The sequence below is a fragment of the Bombus terrestris genome, chromosome 2, assembly GCF_910591885.1.
Source record: "Bombus terrestris chromosome 2, iyBomTerr1.2, whole genome shotgun sequence".
Taxonomy (NCBI): domain Eukaryota; kingdom Metazoa; phylum Arthropoda; class Insecta; order Hymenoptera; family Apidae; genus Bombus; species Bombus terrestris.
The window spans coordinates 2,245,004-2,262,909 of NC_063270.1; the positions used below are offsets into that span (position 1 = coordinate 2,245,004).

The 17,906-nt window shown below is 40.8% G+C and overlaps 1 protein-coding gene across 10 annotated transcripts in view; it reads right to left on the reverse strand.

Moving 5' to 3' along the window:
* Window positions 1-17,906, reverse strand: part of LOC100652307 (mucin-5AC) — a 46,289-nt gene continuing 28,383 nt past the window's right edge. For 4 of the 10 annotated variants that reach the window (XM_048414489.1, XM_048414486.1, XM_048414488.1 and 1 more), the window contains 13 exons: window positions 14,482-15,891; window positions 14,173-14,328; window positions 11,632-11,790; window positions 7,984-9,063; window positions 6,526-6,699; window positions 6,334-6,414; window positions 5,957-6,136; window positions 5,149-5,793; window positions 4,991-5,059; window positions 3,027-3,825; window positions 2,679-2,893; window positions 1,837-2,142; window positions 1-1,545 (listed from right to left, as the gene is read on the reverse strand). In XM_048414489.1, the coding sequence (XP_048270446.1) occupies window positions 1,477-1,545; window positions 1,837-2,142; window positions 2,679-2,893; window positions 3,027-3,825; window positions 4,991-5,059; window positions 5,149-5,793; window positions 5,957-6,136; window positions 6,334-6,414; window positions 6,526-6,699; window positions 7,984-9,063; window positions 11,632-11,790; window positions 14,173-14,328; window positions 14,482-15,891 (5,343 nt within the window). In that variant the 3' untranslated portion in view covers window positions 1-1,476. The remainder of the gene's footprint in view (window positions 1,546-1,836; window positions 2,143-2,678; window positions 2,894-3,026; window positions 3,826-4,990; window positions 5,060-5,148; window positions 5,794-5,956; window positions 6,137-6,333; window positions 6,415-6,525; window positions 6,700-7,983; window positions 9,064-11,631; window positions 11,791-14,172; window positions 14,329-14,481; window positions 15,892-17,906) is intronic. The other 6 variants (XM_048414491.1, XM_048414487.1, XM_048414495.1 and 3 more) reach the window with 4 other exon arrangements.

The window sequence follows — 17,906 nt, forward strand, 5'->3', positions numbered from 1 at the left end:
TTTCCCGAAACATTTTTATTATTATATTATCCATTTACAAACAAGGCTTCGTGAGTCCTACGATTAACTAACACAGCTAAGCCGGGAAATAAAGGAGACGGATCTCAGGAAAATTGGAATTCCATCGAACTGCTACGACCGATCGACGGAATATCGCGCGATAAAAATTAATATAACAACGTCGTTTGCTACGTGGAATACGCAATGCCGCTAAATGTCCAATAGGAAAATACCCGTCAACGTTTCAACCCTTAACGCGGTAGTTAAGTAACCAAGCTTATTACTAAGCGCTACCATTATCATTGAGCTACCATACGTACGAACGAAAGTCAAACAAGACCCAAGGATCGTGCACCGTGCATACGCTTCCAGCTTTATTATATAAAAAAGAGAAAAGGAACGCGACGCACCAGCGGCGAAAGGTGCTCGCGAACCGTACACACAATGCTCCCTTCACGCTTCTCTGTATACCCTTGTCTTATTCTCTTATATTCTCTTTTTCTTTCTCTCTCTCTAACATTTTGTTTCTTTTATATACATACACACACGTGCACACACTCTTTCTCATGCTCGCTCTCATTCAAAGATATACGTTTAAGTTACCACCTTCTTCTTAAGCAGCATTGTCGACAAGGTCGTGGTTAAGTCGATCTTTGTGGGTGGGCCCTGCAAATCGATCCGCGTTTCACACGTAAAACTCCGCGAATCGTCACTGTCTCGCAAATCGTGACGAGGCGCGTCGCCTCCAATTAATTACCTTAATTGCGACGAACGTTACAAATGTTTCAAAGAGGTACGGCTCCGTCGAGAGAGAGAGAGAGAGAGAAAGGGCCCTGTCGCGTCGTTCGGCCCTACCCCGAGAAACGTTTGCAAGGCGTGGAACTGATCGATCCCATCGCGACTCACATCGTTCGAAACTTTGTATTGATTTCGTCTTCGATGTCGGACCTCTCTGCTGAGAGGTACTTTTGACGCTTAAAACACGGAATAGATATCATTGTTTGTCATTAGAGGCATTCAAATTGTAGCATATAAGTAAATTTCCGAGAAACGAAACGATGCAGGATAAGAGTAATTTTGACACGCGATAAAGCAAGAAATTTCGATAACGGTCGTTAAAGAACCTCCGTGTTTTAAGAATTAAGTCACAGTTAAAATGTCATGCTCGCTATTAGCTAGATCGATTAAATTAAAGTATATAACCAACCTACAACTATTACAAATAATGCAATTACAAATAACGGAGCAGAATTTGACAAATTTCATCCCAACATCAGGTAAACATTTAAGACCTGTAAATAAATTGACAGTGAATACATACTTATTGGAGGTACTGCTATCACCGCATCCCTCGAAGCAAAAGTATTCCAAAATAGATCGTTCTAAATTATCACATTTGCATCATTCTAAATTTTCACATGAGCGAATTAATTTTATTTTATACATTATATTAAATTTCTTTCCTTTTCATAAGCTTTACCCTACCACCTCGGACACGATTCTAGTACCATTTCTGACCAGTGACTGCAACTGTTGCGCAGCTCCCTGAAACATAAAGAATCAATAGGAATATTATCGAGCTCTATAGTTGAGGAATATTATTAAAAAAAAAAAAAAAAACTGACGAAAACTGTAGTAGATAACAAATTCATCTTTCTAAATTATGTGCGCTAGTCGACAGAATTCAATTACGTTTGGATAAACGTAATTGGACGTAACATGACAGGAACGTCGGGCTGGTTACCATCTGTTTCCTTCATCATCTATCACCAACGAGCGTGAAAAACGCGAGCAGCGAGGAAGTTAATGAATAACGATAATAAGAACACAACTTACGCTTATCGCAGCACCGAGAAATTGACTGAATGCTCTGGTAGCACCAAATAATGCGCTATTTCCAGAATTATCACCGGCTGACTGTGCCGGCGTGCCGTAATTGGAGAAAGAGCTGAAGAGAGGTGGTGGATACGTAGAGCTTGGTGACCACGTTGTAGTGCGTATCCTTGGTCCTGAGGTTGGTCTCGGTGTCACCGTCTTTTTCGTGGTATCCGTTGGTCGAGTTGCAGCAGTAGATGCCGGCCTTGTCGTAATTGTCGAAGCAGGGGACGCGGTCGGAGCAGAGGTGACGCTCTGCCCGAGACTCTGTTACAAGACCAGCAATTATTTTCTTTCATCGCGCCCCGCTCTTTGTTGCCTCGCGCTTCGCCCTTGTCATTCGATTAACTATCGCCGAGCTCGCGTCTAACTGAACCAATTTGTAAGAATTATATCAAATTGTTTGGTGTCGTTAAACTTTCCGTTATTACACTCTATGCATTTTTGCAATTAGAAAAGAATATAATTCCAGGGTGTCCGGATACCTGCGTGCTTTTTATGTAAGAAACAATTTGAATAATGTAATTTAATCATAAAAATTGATTTTCAAATATCTAAAGTTTCCCAGATCAGTTTAGTTATTTCAAAAGTTCTTTATCTTCAGGTTACTTAATTGAGTAAGCTTAAGTCAGATAAAAATGGTCGTTCTACGTAAATTGATGTAAAGACTATCGTGATTAATCAAAGTAATGTTATCTGAAATCAATAACTAAATTCTACGAATCGTATATTTGCAACATGTGCTAAGTACATTGCTGCCAAGATTTCAGTACGTTACAAACTATTTAATTGAAAACACTTACGGCTAACTGGAGTTGCTCTCTAATATTATTGGCCGGAGTTGGTGGTTCTATACCTTGAGCTTTCAATAATGCCGCCAACAAAGCGGCGTTACTGACTTCTACCGTCGGTGATGGAGTCGTTGTTGTTAAAGCTCGACCGCTTAAAATCGCTCTTAAAAAGGATTGATCATCCTGAGTTAATCCTGATACTTTCTTCGAGGAACCAGTTTTATTATCTGTAACAAACGTAACGCCACATCTGATACCAATCGTTTCCGTGATCGTATTATTACAGAATTTCAATCAATTTTATATATCATATCCTATCGTAATTTACCCTACTTCTACAAGTATCGTTTTACGACTTACCCTGTTCAACAGCTCGCAGAAGCTCAACTATGAACTTTGCATCTTCTTCGGGAGAATAAGTCGATGTCACCACACCAGGCAACCTCGGATTTGGATTATTAATCAATGGTTGATCGGTGGTCGAGATTGTAGACGGCGTGGTCACTGACTTTTTCTGTACAATTGAATGTGGACTGTTTACTTGAATTTTCGAAATGTCCATACTTTTCAGAGTCGCACTAGAGGGAATTGTTGTCCTTTCTAACTTTTGCATCGTTTGGATTGGTTTCGGCATATTATTAACCGACTTTTGCGTGGTTTTTGGCACCGATTTAGCTTTTACGGGCTTCGCAGTTGTCGATGATCCGAATAAACCTCCACCGAGGAGAGCCTGCCACAGAAGACCACCAAAGCCTAATGGCGCCTGAGTGGTGGTTCTAGGTCGAGGAGTGGTTGCTAGTTTAGCGTTAACAGTTACAGGAGCTTTAGTGGTGCTGATCAAAGTCGTTTTAGCCGTGGTCGAAGGAGAAGCCGTGCTTATTTCCACGCTTCTTCTGGTGCTAGTGGTTGTAACTGGTTTCCAAGTCACTTGCGCGGGTGCCAAACTACTAATTATTGGTCTTTGGCTGGTTGGTTGCTGTGTTTCTACTGATTTCCGCGTGTATGTTGAAACTGTAGACGCTGGAGACAAATCGATTATTATTGGCTCAGAAAGAGATGTCTTTGCTGACTTGTAAATCGAATTTGGCGAAGCATTTTCGATACTGATAGCTTTTGGTGATCGAGTCGGCCCCGGATTTTTCAGTGCCAGTTCCAAAATCTGAAAATAAAATATAGAAAGAAAGTTAGGAAATGACGATTCTGTTCTACACTGCGCAGATTTAATAATGCCTCTCTTTAGGACACCGTATATACGTATATATATATATATATATATGAGATATTTAAAATTGGATACCCGTAAAAGTATGGTATGTTTTAATTTATTCATTGATCAGAACGTAAAACACAATCGAATCAAGGCAAATTTCACGTATAAAAAAAGGTTTCGCTTTCCTATACTTCATAAATCTACAGGAATATTCGGAACTTTAATACAGTCATATTACGACTACTCCTTTTACAACTCAAATATTTTCAGGAAAAATATTCTCTTTATTTCCCACTACAATGAGGACTAATTTCATTATATGATAACGACGTACGTACTAATAGCGTTATCGTCCAATGGGCTATTTATTGCTATTATATTAATGCCATCTACGCACGCAATAAGTTCTGTCGACAGACAACGTTAACGAGAGATGACATATTGAATGGCTGTTGCGAGGAATAGAGAAGGCCGCTGGCAAGGACGTTCCAGTCCATTCACCGTGACTGGTCGATCATATGATTGCGATCGTCGCAGATCCGTCATTATGTCTTTCCGAGAAGGGCGTGACTAAAGATAATCTGCGATCTACCGAATTTTTCGTCTTGTACGACTTCTATCGTTGCAATTTTATTTATACGTTGTGCAGAAACACGAGAAAGAAGTTTATTCTAGAAGCGAGAAAAAAGAGAATCGACGTGATGTAGCTTAGAAGCTGGAGCTCGATCTTATTAGAAACAGAATACAATTCGTCGCACAGTCATATAAAGGAGTGAAAGGATCGTTTAACGGTAGCGACGCGGCTTGTTCCTTGGTTTTTCCCTCGAACGATCATTGCATTTTGTTTTCAAGGAAGATCATAAGTTTACTAAGAATCTTATTTTTTAAATTTCTTCTACTTCATATTTTTAATGAAACGTGATATCCTATGTAATATAACGTATGTCGGTCGCAACAATTTATTCATTTATGTATATAAAATACAGTAGTATCACATTTGATCAAGGTCGAGATATAGTAATATTGTTTCGATTGATATTTATTTATTAGGATATACTGAATACTTCGTTTTTATATTTTATGCACTATGTAATTTATTGTATACATTACTTACCTTATTTGCCAAGAGTTGCTCCACTTGTGTCAGTGTCTTCTGATTGGTACTCCGTGAATTACTCTGTAACTATGTAAAAAAAATATATGTATAATATACATAATATTTTGTAGAAATTCGCGAAGTTATTAGGAATACGTATAAAAATGTTGACTTACCAACGAATTCAGGAAGGCCAAATCATCGAACGTAGTACCGAAAGCATTCTGCTGTTTTGGTAAATTAAATGAATTTATTTGAGAAGAAGTTGTTGCTTCAGAAGTAGCTCCTGCCTGTGACGCAGTCATCACCCTTTGAACAATTGTTGGAGGCTCTGAAGTGATGGTAGGTGTTGCTATCGTGGTAGTTGTTGGCGTCATAGTAGCCACTGTTGTTGGGGTCATTGTTGTACTTGGCGCCGTTGTAGTTGTAGTTGTTGGTGTCATCGTAGTAGTAGTCGTTGTTGGTGCCATCGTAGTAGTAGTCGTTGTTGGTGCCATCGTAGTAGTAGTTGTTGTTGGTGCCATCGTAGTAGTAGTTGTTGTTGTTGTTGGTGTCATCGTAGTAGTAGTTGTTGGTGCCACTGTAGTGGTAGTAGTAGTTGTCGTTGGTGCCATTGTAGTAATGGTGGTAGTAGTAGTAATAGGTGCAGGAGTTGTAGGTGTAGTTGTAAATGCAACAGGCGTTGTTGGTGGTGGTGGAGGAGGAATGGATCCTATGTTACCTCTTGGAACTCCAATCGTATTAGAAAATGGAGTAAAGACTTCGACAAATGGATTGATCGGACGAGCTAAGGCTGGGCCATTTGGTTCTGACAAATCGTCCTGAGAACGAGAGCCATTTATATAATTTCAACGAAATATATCTATAATAAGTAATATGAAATAATTGAAGTATAGAAAAAATAATGCTTTTTCAAGGAAGTACGTAATTGTAAGTTGATTCTGAAAAACAGTGATTCGAAGGTAAAATTTAATGAATACGAACCAGTCTGTTTGATGCCACTGAAGCTGTTATTACCGGCGAGGAGGTAGTAATACCAAAAATTTGGTCCAAAGGATCCCTCCATGGGAATCCAGGCGGAGCTGTGACTCGGCCTCCTGGTTGATTGTTCAGGAGATTCTCAAACGATGGCACAGAAGGCGATGGTCCTTCGTTTGCAGCAGTCTAAAGAAAATAATATAGATAGATATGTATATAATTTAGAAATTCAAAATTACTATTTCACGAATAATAGTAAACTTTGACTTGCAGATTTTAAATATTTTACAAACAAATCAAAACCACCCAAAGAACAATATTTCGATAAAATATGCAAGATGAAGATAAGAAGCCGTTGAATTCCTCTTATTCCTTTAACTTACAGCTACTGAATTTATATTCACACTGAGAACGCGCGGGTTAGAGGTGGAAGCCCCATCGGTCCAATAATTGACGAACTTGTCCTGAAACATTCGACGTTGCTCTTTTTTTTCGCTGCAGAGATATGTTGCAGCGCTGAAAGAATCAGCCGCAGCATCGTTGTAAATCATGTTCTGTCTCTCTTGCTTTCTTACCTGTCCGATGTACACGGAGCTGCGTTGACCTCCGGCCTCCTTCGTCCTGGTGGCCTCGTCCCTCTCTCGATCCTGGACGATACGACCGCCCTGCGAATCGGTCGGCGGTCGACCGGTACTTACTATCGGCGTCACCGACGCTGTCCTCATTTGCGTATTCAGCAGGGCATTGCTCTAAACAATGCGAAACCATACACGTTCTTTAAACCTTTCAAAACAAACTTACATCTCAAAATCGATACATGAGAAACTTATAATAGCGAAACTTCGATCGATCGTTCCGATTTCATAAATAGGAAAAATTGTAATCATAGTAGAACTTCATATTTTTTTTTTTTTTTTTTTTTGTCGACGGTGAAGAAATCCGTATAATAAAAGTGCAGTGGTTCTCCTCTGCTTAGCTAGTAACGCGATAATAATAAATAAGAAACGATCGATTAATATTTCGCTATATTGTACGGGCCTCGGTAAGTGATCGGTGGGAATGAACGATGAATGAAAATGAAATATTTTTCAAATCCTGTTCTGAAGAGTTTATCGAATACCATAAAATTATTAATTTCTTTCTTCATTTTTCTCATTTTTTCTTTCCCTACTCTACCATATTTCGCATGGAGAGTTTAAATTTCAAATATTACAATTTTCTGAACTGAAGTAATCGACAATGTAAGGTGCACCTTCAACTTTACTAAACATAAAGTGCGTTTCAAAGTGCGCGGTGCATAAAAATAACAAACATGCGACATATATAAATAATTATTCACAAATTTACAGTGAAATTATATACAACTCCCCATTATACAAATTAAAAAGTTTTATGTGAGATAAAAAAACATGTTGAAGTAGGCATTGGATAAATTCTTTTTACGACGATACCGAATCGAAAGAACGAATTAAAACAACGTGGAGAAACGTAAAGAATTTAAAAGAGAGATAATTAATCCACACGAAATTGGAAAATTAGTACTACCAAAGAATCTACTTTAACAAAACCAAAGCGTTAAACAAGAAGCAAGTGTTCTGTGCCATTGTTACCATAAAAATTACGACATTAATCATAAGTAACGAAAAAAACTGTCATAAAAAATTTACATACACATGTGTATATGAATACAAGACATAAAGAACGAAGAAAAGATGTATATAAATGAAAAATAAAATAAATCAACAAATCGAATCTCAAATATTTACAGAAAACCCCAAGTATCTAAATAATTACGAATATTTACATCCTGGTACATACACTCAAAAGTTGTCAGACTTTTCCAAAAACAAATTTCACCCTTTTATACTTTATGCAACAATGACACAATAATTTTTGAAAAAGAGACAAAAGTAACACGCGAAATGAGAAAAAGACAACTGGTTCACTTAGAGTAAACCGTATGTTCGCACGAGTTCGAGCGATGCACGCACGGCTAACGATCGATGATGATGAACAGGTGGAATAAGAGATACCATTTCGTTGGTGCTCGGGACACTAGCAGGGGTACCAAGTGGCCCCGTATTATCGGGTCCACCTCCATTGGGGCCGACGATCGCGTTACCAGTAAGGCCAAGATCAACGATGCTGGGACTTTGGACGTTTCTCATTGGTTCAGCGACAGGTCTATCGTTACTATTGTACACCGGGCCTCGATATTGATTGTAAGTGCCTTGGTTAGCCTGGTTATAATACGGTCTGGGTGGTGGCCTGTTAGTGGTAGTGGAAGTGCTAAGTGAGAACACAACCTCGACCGGGTTCCTAGGTGGATCCGGTATTATCGTTCCATTCGGGTATTTTCGAACCAGCCTGCCGTCCGGGAAGATACCGAATATCACGTACGGGCTGTCCACGTTTCTAGCATCGATCAGGTTGTCCTCTGGCCGCTTTCTCACGATCGTTTTGTTCGGGTAGATTCCGTACACTAAGTAGTCTCGTAGAGGAGCTCTGGTAGTCGAGCTTAGGCTGAAACGTGGGGCAGGTGTCAATCTGCTGCCGCCGAAGCGACCTAAATAAGGCGTCGTGGAACTCTGAGAAGCTGGCCTAGGTGGAAGGCTAGTAGCTGTCGGCACAGTCGTTCCAGGGGTAGCTTGCATGGACACGGTCGTTGCTTCCGTAGGAGCAGAAGTTGTATTCGTGGAGTCGTTCGTAGTACCTCCTGACATTGTGGTCGTACTTTCCGACGAAGCAGTTGTCGTCGATGTTCCAACTTCGGTAGACACGAGATTCTCTTCTATGTTGACCGTAGTAGTTTCCGTCACAGGGGTGACGGTGACGACGTCCATTCTCGTCGTTTGAGGTGTCGATGTCCCCCCCTCAGGAACGCGTCCTGTACTCGTCGACGTCGCTGTCTCAGTCGTGATCGTCGTCGTCGTCGTCGTTTCGACGGAAGATGAAGTGGTTGTAATGAGGGGAACGTCGGGATTTGATGAAGTGGGAAATTCTGAGGACGTTGATGAGGCGATCGAAGTATCTGGGATCGTAGGAGTTGTGATCTCGGTCGTTTGGCCGATTCCCGAACCTGCCGTCGCTTGGGCGGTTGCTGATGTCGTATCCTGGAAACGGGCAACAATAGTTGGAGATTTGTTCTCAAGATTTGGGGTCGTTTGGGGGACGTTTTCGCTGGGTGCATTAGTAGTGGTTTCCATGACGGGAATTGTAGTCGATGTTAGCGAGAATTGGTTAGTAGTGACTCCCGTATCGTCAATAGAGTTAACATCCTGCTGCGCAGTGGTTGTAATCGATGACGCGGTGGGTTCGGGGGTTTCGTTATCAGCGCTTTCGGTGATCAAAGATGCCAACTGAGTCGTGGACTCTGTTGTTTGGTTAGTTTCCACTTCTACATCATTTACACGTTCAACCAACTCTACAGCAGATGCCAATGTGGTTTGTTCAAAGGATATTGAGGGTGTCATAGTGATCGTATTTACAGAGGTAGGGGTAGTTTCGGGAGCTACGGTAGTTATTTCGGGTTGAGTAGTAGTGCCAATGTCTGTCATAAGCCGTGATGTTACGGTTGTGAGACTGGTTAATGGTACGGTGACTCCTGTAGGTTCAGTGACACTTTCTGTAACCTGTTCGGAAACTATTTGAGGGTTGGTTGTCGTGATCAGATTAGACGAAAACAAATCGAACGTGTCAGTGGTTAGCTCGAAATTCAATGTGGTTGTCGTTTCTGAACTTTGTGTGCTGGTGGTTGTCTGTGTCTGAGTCGTAGTATCGAGGCCAGTGCCAGCATCGAACGATCCGCTAAGCGACAGAGTGACTCGTGGCTCAATTTCTGTCTTTAACGAGGGGGTCGTCGATTCTATAATCTCGGCAAGGGATCCTAACACTACTGGTGTGGTTTCGGTCTGTACGCTCTCTACTTCGTCATCGGGCATGTTACTCCGAGGGGTTGTTGTCAGTGTATCTGTCAGATTTTCAGAAGATACGGTTGTAGTAAGGTCTACCTCATTCTGTGAGGGATCAACTGGAATAGTAGAAGACTCTACATTTTCTGACATGGTATTTGAGGAAAAAGACGATGTTTCTGCAACTTGGGTAGTGCTGAGTTCGTCGTTGGACAAACTCGATCGGTATATCTCGTTTTCCATTAAGTTATCTAATCTAGATGTGACGTTTGAATTTTGCCCGGCTATTTCTTCCTGATTATCGTTTATCTCATCCGAAAAGAGTGTTTTAGCAATGGACATTAACTCTGTTAGTAAAGTGTCGTCGGTGGAAGTGATCGTCGACACAGTAGTTACATCAACGCTTAACGGGGAAGTCGAAGAATCGTTTGAATCGCCTACAGTGGTCGAATCTGTGTTCGATACTGTCTGAAAGTCTTGTGTGATTGTTGTAGATGTTATTGTTGCTGGTGTTGTGGTTGTTATTGCATTTATTTCATCCTGCGTGTTGACTTCCTTAGTAAATAGCATTGTGGGTGACGAAGCAGCAATTGAATCTGCGCTTTGGGTAATTACTTCTTCGATCGTTCTTAAACTCGATTGCTCCGTTGTAACCGACGACGGGGTAGTCGTTCCCGATTCTCCTTGATTGATCGTCGTTTCATCCCTCAATTGCGACAGGGACTCCAAACTACGATTGCTACTCGAATCTGGTATCATGTTCGACGTTTCCGTCGTGAGAGACAACATCGTCGTCGAATCTTGACTCGGTACCGTGGTCGTAGACATAGTTGCTTGCAATCGAAACAGGATATCTTGCGCGAGATCTATCAACCTGGTTCGAATAGTGGACGTGGGTATCGCCGTAGTTGTCTCTATATCGATCATATTACTCGAATCTGCTTCGGTCGTTACAGCATCGGTCGAGCTAATATCGACTGTCTGAGTAGCAGTAGTATCAGACAGCGGTATGGTATTAGTCTCGGGATTTTCAGACGTTGTCGCTGTGTTGGTGACAGTTGCCGAAAAGGTAGTCGTCTCTATCGTATTCTGCGAAAGGTCTATTCTTGACGTAATATCGATATTGTCAGTCGTGCTCTGCGTTGCCGTACTAATAGTGGTGGAACTCGTATCACCCTCGAACTCGGTACTACTACCTTCGGATGTAGAACTAATAGTCGTAGAAGCATCCGTGGTAGAACTCACGAGTTCCTGATTGGTCGAATTGTTATCTGCCGACATGGAAGTCTGAACATCTTCCGCACCTTCGACGTTCATCGTCGTTGCATCTGTAGACCGCAGAAACGACTCTGTGCTGGTTGACTCAGTGACAGACATGGAATCGACGTTGGTGGAAGTTTGTTCCGTAGTGAAAGATGAACCTGTACCAATGGAAACTCGTTCGGTATTGGAAACCGATTCTGTACTGGTGAAAAGTTGTTCGGTACTGGAGGGCGATTCTGTGCTGGTGGAGGCTTGCTCGGTACTAGAGGACGATTCTGTGCTTGTGAAAACCGGTTCGGTCGTTGAAGGGGTTTCAGGGGCTCCTGTGGTAACCGTGGGGGTGGAGTTGTCCGGATCCTCGGGTAATCTCGGGGTCTGTGTGCTGTCCTGAATAGTGTTCGCGGTGGTGTCTGATGTCTGTGGGCTGATAGTTGCTACAGTGGGGCTTGTGGTGTCATTGTTAGCGTTATCGCCGATATCGTTAACGGTGGTGGCGTTAAGGTCTACCTGGGAAACACTACCAGCTTGTTGTTTTTGCAGCTGTGCAATCGCGTTTCCCTGTAACTGTTCGTTCCTGATGCTGGCCGACTCCAATGCCTGATAAAGGGTCAAGAATCTCGGCTCGCCAGGACTTGAGACATCGATTGGTGGGGCCGAACCAGAGTTCTAAAAACAGAAATTACGTGCGTGCATGGGGTGCTATACATTAAATTCGGTGCCGAATCGGAACTGGTGACTTCCTTTTATGTACAGTTTCTACGTTGTGTCAATCGGTGTATTTACAATGGAACAAGGGATCTAAAGTATGCGTTGTTCGTTCATTAAGATCGACAGTTGAAAGATAAATCGATGTAAAGCGAGGGATTATGAAAGTACATCGGTCATTTCGCAGATTAATTGATCTCATAATTGAGTGAGCACACACCATCTCTTGGTAGAAATACGAACTAGCTAAGGAAGAGTAGAAACCGAGGTTGCTTTAATGCATCAAGAAAACACAGCTATTAGCAAAGGAACGGTGAGCTAGAAACTCGTTCTCCGAGCGAAGGATCGTTTATACAGGCAGTAGAGACTGGTTGCCCGCTCACTTTGATTTTTTCCTTTTTATCATAGCTGTTAATCCTCTCTCACAGAGGTCTCCAGTGATATGTCTTCGAACAACATTGAAACGTGATTCCATTTAACAGAGATTTTAAATATTTTTAGAAATTGCTAAGACCTGATAAAGAACGGGTTAAAGATAACAACGATCAAACCGATTCAGAAATAACATATATCTTACGGTATTTGTAGATTTTCACATGTCAGTTGACAAATGCATTAAGCAATATGAAACTAATTTAAAACCTGAATTCGGACAACTTGTTACAAAAAACCGAGATCAAGGCTGCATGAAGGAGAAGTGAATTCGTGTCCTTAAGTCGCGTATCCTTATTTTCGTTCATAATGATATTGATCCACCCACATGTCCTAAATACCATCCACGTTGAGACACTTTTAATGCAAACACATGACGCAGCGTTCATTTACTTTCACTCGTTAGCGCTTCGAACGCTGTGAAACGCGGATCACGAAAATTTGCCTATGTAATCGGAATGCGCTCGTATTAGAAAGTCAAGTCCCGTTACGTCGAATTTCAACAAAATGTTGCCTCGTTGCGAGTATAGTCACGTTACGTCTGTTCAATTTTCATAAATTCGTGGATATCATCGTGAGAATATTCATTGAAGTCAGAATCGAACAAACCGATTTACATCGCAGTCAGTACAGTGATATTCTTTCATTATGATTTTCTGGATTTATAGTTTAGAGATCAATAGAAGAGTGTACTTTTGAACTGGCTATTGCTTCTCAATTATGGCATTTCTCTATCTACCTTTAATAATTCTGATAGTAATTTTGATATGATTCGAAAGAATAATTTATGGACGCGATTAAATAAGAACGAACAACTGCATGTCGCGTGCGATCCAAAAACCAAAATATTTATTATCAAAGATATATATATATATATATATGTGTGTATGTATAATATTGTATAACACAATATATGCATTATGGTGTAAGTAGAACAACGTAAGTACCTGTACATATTAGTAAATGCAAACCCATGATAACAATTAGCATGAATCACAAAACTAAAAATAAACGTTAATCACATAAATGGTTATGTACTTTTTATTCGTTTTCTTGTGTTACTTATAATCTTTTTTTATAATTTAACCATAAAAAAGGTTGCGTCTTCTAAACGAGAATTGTTCACACTATTGAAACTTATTGTGCGATACTCGTATCTATGTCGACGATACAAAATTGTACTAGCTGTATGGAATGAATAAAAAGAGATAAAAAGAAACGACTCTTAACATTATTGATAATATTTTAAAGAAAGCTCGGCAAGTACGATAATCCTTTGCGAACGATGAATCGTTATAATATTAATGGAAAGAAAAGATGATTAATAATTATTAGTAACGCGTCTGACTAAGTACAATCCGAATGATTAAATCAACGCAGTTTATTCGTATCGATGTCATTAGAATCGAGACTTCCAGACGGAGTTGTGATGACACCAATGTGATCGGTCCACGATGGTGATGCGACTGCTCCGATCTTCTCGGCTACCTTCGTGGTGAAAACCTTTTAAGCACAGAAAAAACGACCACACTAACTCACTGTTAACCACCTATAAACTTTCTTCTTCTGCCACGTAATCTTACCTCGGTAATCATCGTCACGATCCATTTCTTTCACATATATACGATCTTCCATAATTTTTTAACGCTACTTTATAGTTTTCATTTATCGAGAACGAACATAATATTCTTAAATTTTCTCAATAATATCCAATGAACTTATTGTGAAAATGAAGAAATTTGCGGTGCAATGAGATATGATGAGACTAAAGAGTATCTTGCTCGAAGAAGTTAGAAAATGAATTTGAAGAATGTAGGAAAGTCTAACATGTTTATAACGTTTAATCTTTTGTTAATACTTCGTGAATGTTGTCGATATCTTTTTAAACATTTAATATCTTAACGATCTTACCTCTACGGGTGTAATTGGTGTAGTCGACGAACTAGTAATCGATGGCACGGTGGGCTGATAAATATTATTTTGTTTTCTAACGAATAATTCCGCTCCTTTGTATCTCGCACTAAAGCGGGGTGGTTGTCCACTGGGGGTGACTCTGGGTGGTGAATTCTGTTCACAAACGACAGGATCGATTACTTCAAGTAAATAAACATTTTATCGACCTAAATGGAAATTCTTTTTTTAAATAAAGTTTCGAATTATTAACGAAACGAAAGACGATCGACATTTTATTTTTGTCAAATAATCAAAGTTAATATTTACCACGTTGTTAACGTTACTGTAAGATCCGGAGAATACAGGTGTCTTGTTACCAAGGGAACTCAGCAGCGGTGCCACCGTACTTCTCAGTTGCTCCAGCAGTGTACTGTTTCCGCTCAGAAACGTGCTTCTGGTCGGATTGAAGACATTCGAGTTACCGCTGTCGCCGTTGCTGCTGCCGGTAATTCCTGGCGTCTCCTGCGCCGTCTCGTTCGCGATCTTCAAGTTTACCTGTGGTCCCTGTGCTACCGATCGAGGAGATACCGTGGAGGTCTTTAAAGTGGCGTGGTATTTTGTCGACCTCGGTGTGATGGCGATTCCTACACCATCGACCTTCGTACTGGATTCAGTTAAAGTCGTGGGAATTTCTGAATGTCTTCGATAGGTCGCGGTTCTAGGACGAAACTCGATCTTTCTCGTCTGTGCAGATAACCCCTCCGTTGTCGCCGATTTATCATCGATAGATTTTACCGAAGATTTCTTCTTCGAATATCTGCTGGTGGCTACGGGTAGTTTCGTGGTAAAGATAGCTTCTTCGTCCGTCGTCTTCTTCTCGAAAGATTTCTCATTGGTTCGTTTGCTGTAACGAGGTCTAAAAATGGGCTTGGTAGCGCTGGTAGCAAACTTCGATTTTTTTGTAATGTTCTCTTCCTGGGGTGTTTGCGATATGCTCTGCGTGGAGGAGTAGGATTTCTTAGGTGTCGACGTCGTGAAACTTTGTTCGATCGTTGCAGATTGCTGTCGTAATTTATTACGCGATTGATAGTTATAGGATTTCTTCGGTTTGATGGTAGTAACGGGATCGGTAGTCTCAACGCGTTGAGTGGAGTAAAGCGAAACCTTCATGTTCTTGGTTGGCGTCGAATCTTCTTCCTTCGACTTCTTTCCTCCACGATCACTGGCTAAACGAACCCTCGTCGAGTCGATGGTTGTCGCCGATCCCTGTTCAGCGGAGGTGATCACGGACGGGTTCGTGGTTAGCGCGTACGGTCTGGTCGTTTCCTCAGCAATGGCTCTCTCTTCGATCGAGATCGAAGTGACCATTCGCTCCGCAATGACCCGCCCCTTCTTTAAACTATACGGTCTGCCGGTGACCTTTGAAGAATCGTCGTGAGCTTTCCTCGAACTAGGAAGTTTCAAGGTTTTCACGCTGACCTCTTCCTGAGTGCTTTCTACGGAAGTGGAAGGCCTGTTGCGTCCCGGTGCTGCGGCAGCGGGTTTAGAGTATTTGGCGACCTTGCTCGTCTCATCGACCACCGGCACGCCGGTTGGTTTCCGTTTGCTGAAAGAGGAGGCCGTGGTTGCGTCGAGATCATTCTCCTCGATGTTCAACTCTGGCTTCACTAACCTCCTAGCCAGCTCCAGTTTCATCCTTGATCTTTCAGCGAACAGAGCGGCTGACGATTTTTTCACCTGAAAGGGTCGTTCAAACAGCTCCGTTTTAAGATAGTAGAAAACCGCTGTCGAGACTGAAGCCGGCTCCGGAAGCTCGAGCGGGAACTCTGTTAGTGTGCCACGGTCTCGACGAGCTTTCCATCGACAGGAGACGTTCTCAAGGTCGCTCGGAAAGCATACACTCACAACAGGTCGGGAAACGAAGGACGGTACCGATTCGATTATGGGAAGACGACATAGCGCGCGGCCGATATTTTCCTACATGAAGAATAGGAGCTTGAGGAAGCGTAGAAACGAGACGATCCAGGCCGCCATTTGACTCGTAACGAGCTCGAGCCACGATTTCACTGTACTGGACAACAACTGGAAAGTTTAATCAATGTTATCAGCACACGCGACTCGAGGATACATTTCATTGAGTGCGAAAGAAGGAGAGCGAAGTGTGAAAACGACCATTTTGTGAACGATCCATAGAGACGGTGACAAACGCGGTGACAAACTAATCGATGTACAAAATAACGCAAGCCTGACTCCAATGAAGCTTTTCTTATTTCCATTAATCGTATGCTATAAAAATGAATGGTTAACTTCGTACTAATGTGAAACTATCTATCATTCCAGTGAGGAAAAAAAATCATGTATCATCTAACAATTATTCGGGGATGGTTCTTAAAAGCGCCGATCAAGCGATTAGCTGCGGTGAGGAGGTGACATAATATTCAGTTTCCCGTACAGTCATGAAAGTTCTTCTGTGTTCTTTTTATACTGTAGTCTGGTTCGGTGTAAATTATAGCGAGTCGATTGCAGAACAAAAGGAAACAAGTTTGTAATTCATAGATCTTTCGTTACTTGTTTTATTAATGAATAATGACAATTTCTGGCATCGATCTTAGAAACGTGGGTTTCTTTATCGACGACGTAGAATGAAATCATGCATGTTCGAGAAAATCAGTTAAATTAATCGATTTAATGAAATGAAATAATTTTTCGGTATACTACTTATGGAGTTACTCTACATTCTGACCATTTATTATTGTTAATTTTGTTTGATATCTGTAAATACAGTTTTTACTTGAAGACAAAGGATTTTTACAACAAGCTCAATTTCGATGTAATTACGAGACTGAAGGTCGTTCATTTGTTCGTGGTTTCGAACAGAGATAGAATGTATGATCCTACAGAATAAAAAATTTATTGACTCTGTAACAAATTGCTTTTCTCTTCTCTTACGTTTACTTTCTACCACGTTTAATTCTTCTTCTACCTTTCGTTCTAAAAAATTTACTGCTGAACCTCCCATATCATCGGAATTAAAGATAATAGAAAATGCGGAAAAGAAATTCCTTGAAAGTAAATCCAACAACTTCTGATTGTTTCGAAACCGATGATGCAATTAAGAAAATTATCATTTTATGTGAAAAACGTTATTCATGTAAATTTTATTCTATTATTCTAATGTGCTACCTAGGAAATTTTCCCAATTGTAAAAATTTTTTAACCATTTATTCCTGCTTCCATTTATTATCATACTCGGTAAATATAAGAACAAATATAAGCGACAAATGGAGCAACGATTTAAAGTGAAAGTCACGAAGTTAAGACATCGTGGGGTATATAGACGCTCGGCAAATACTTAAGATCATTTTCACAAGAACAAATTTTACTCTGCATTCACGATTCATTATTTTCACATAGAATAATTTCTTTTGGTTGCTTCATCCCTGTCATTAACCATTCCTCGTGTCTATAATGAACAAGAAATTTAGAAGTCTAAGCATCAGTAAGATAGATATCTTACGCAGAAAACTTCTTCCAATAGAAGACATAACTCCGAATTCTACCTATCAAAGTTACCTCGCTGGGAATAATCGGGACGCGTTATTATTCAGGTAAGTCAAATAAACCTTCACTTTCTCCATCGAGAACCCAATACAAAAACAACTGAACGAAAACCAAAAACCAGTTTATAAACTGCGTAATGCACGTGAGCCCTGAATAAGTCGGGCTCGATAACTAAGCACATTTCCGTGATA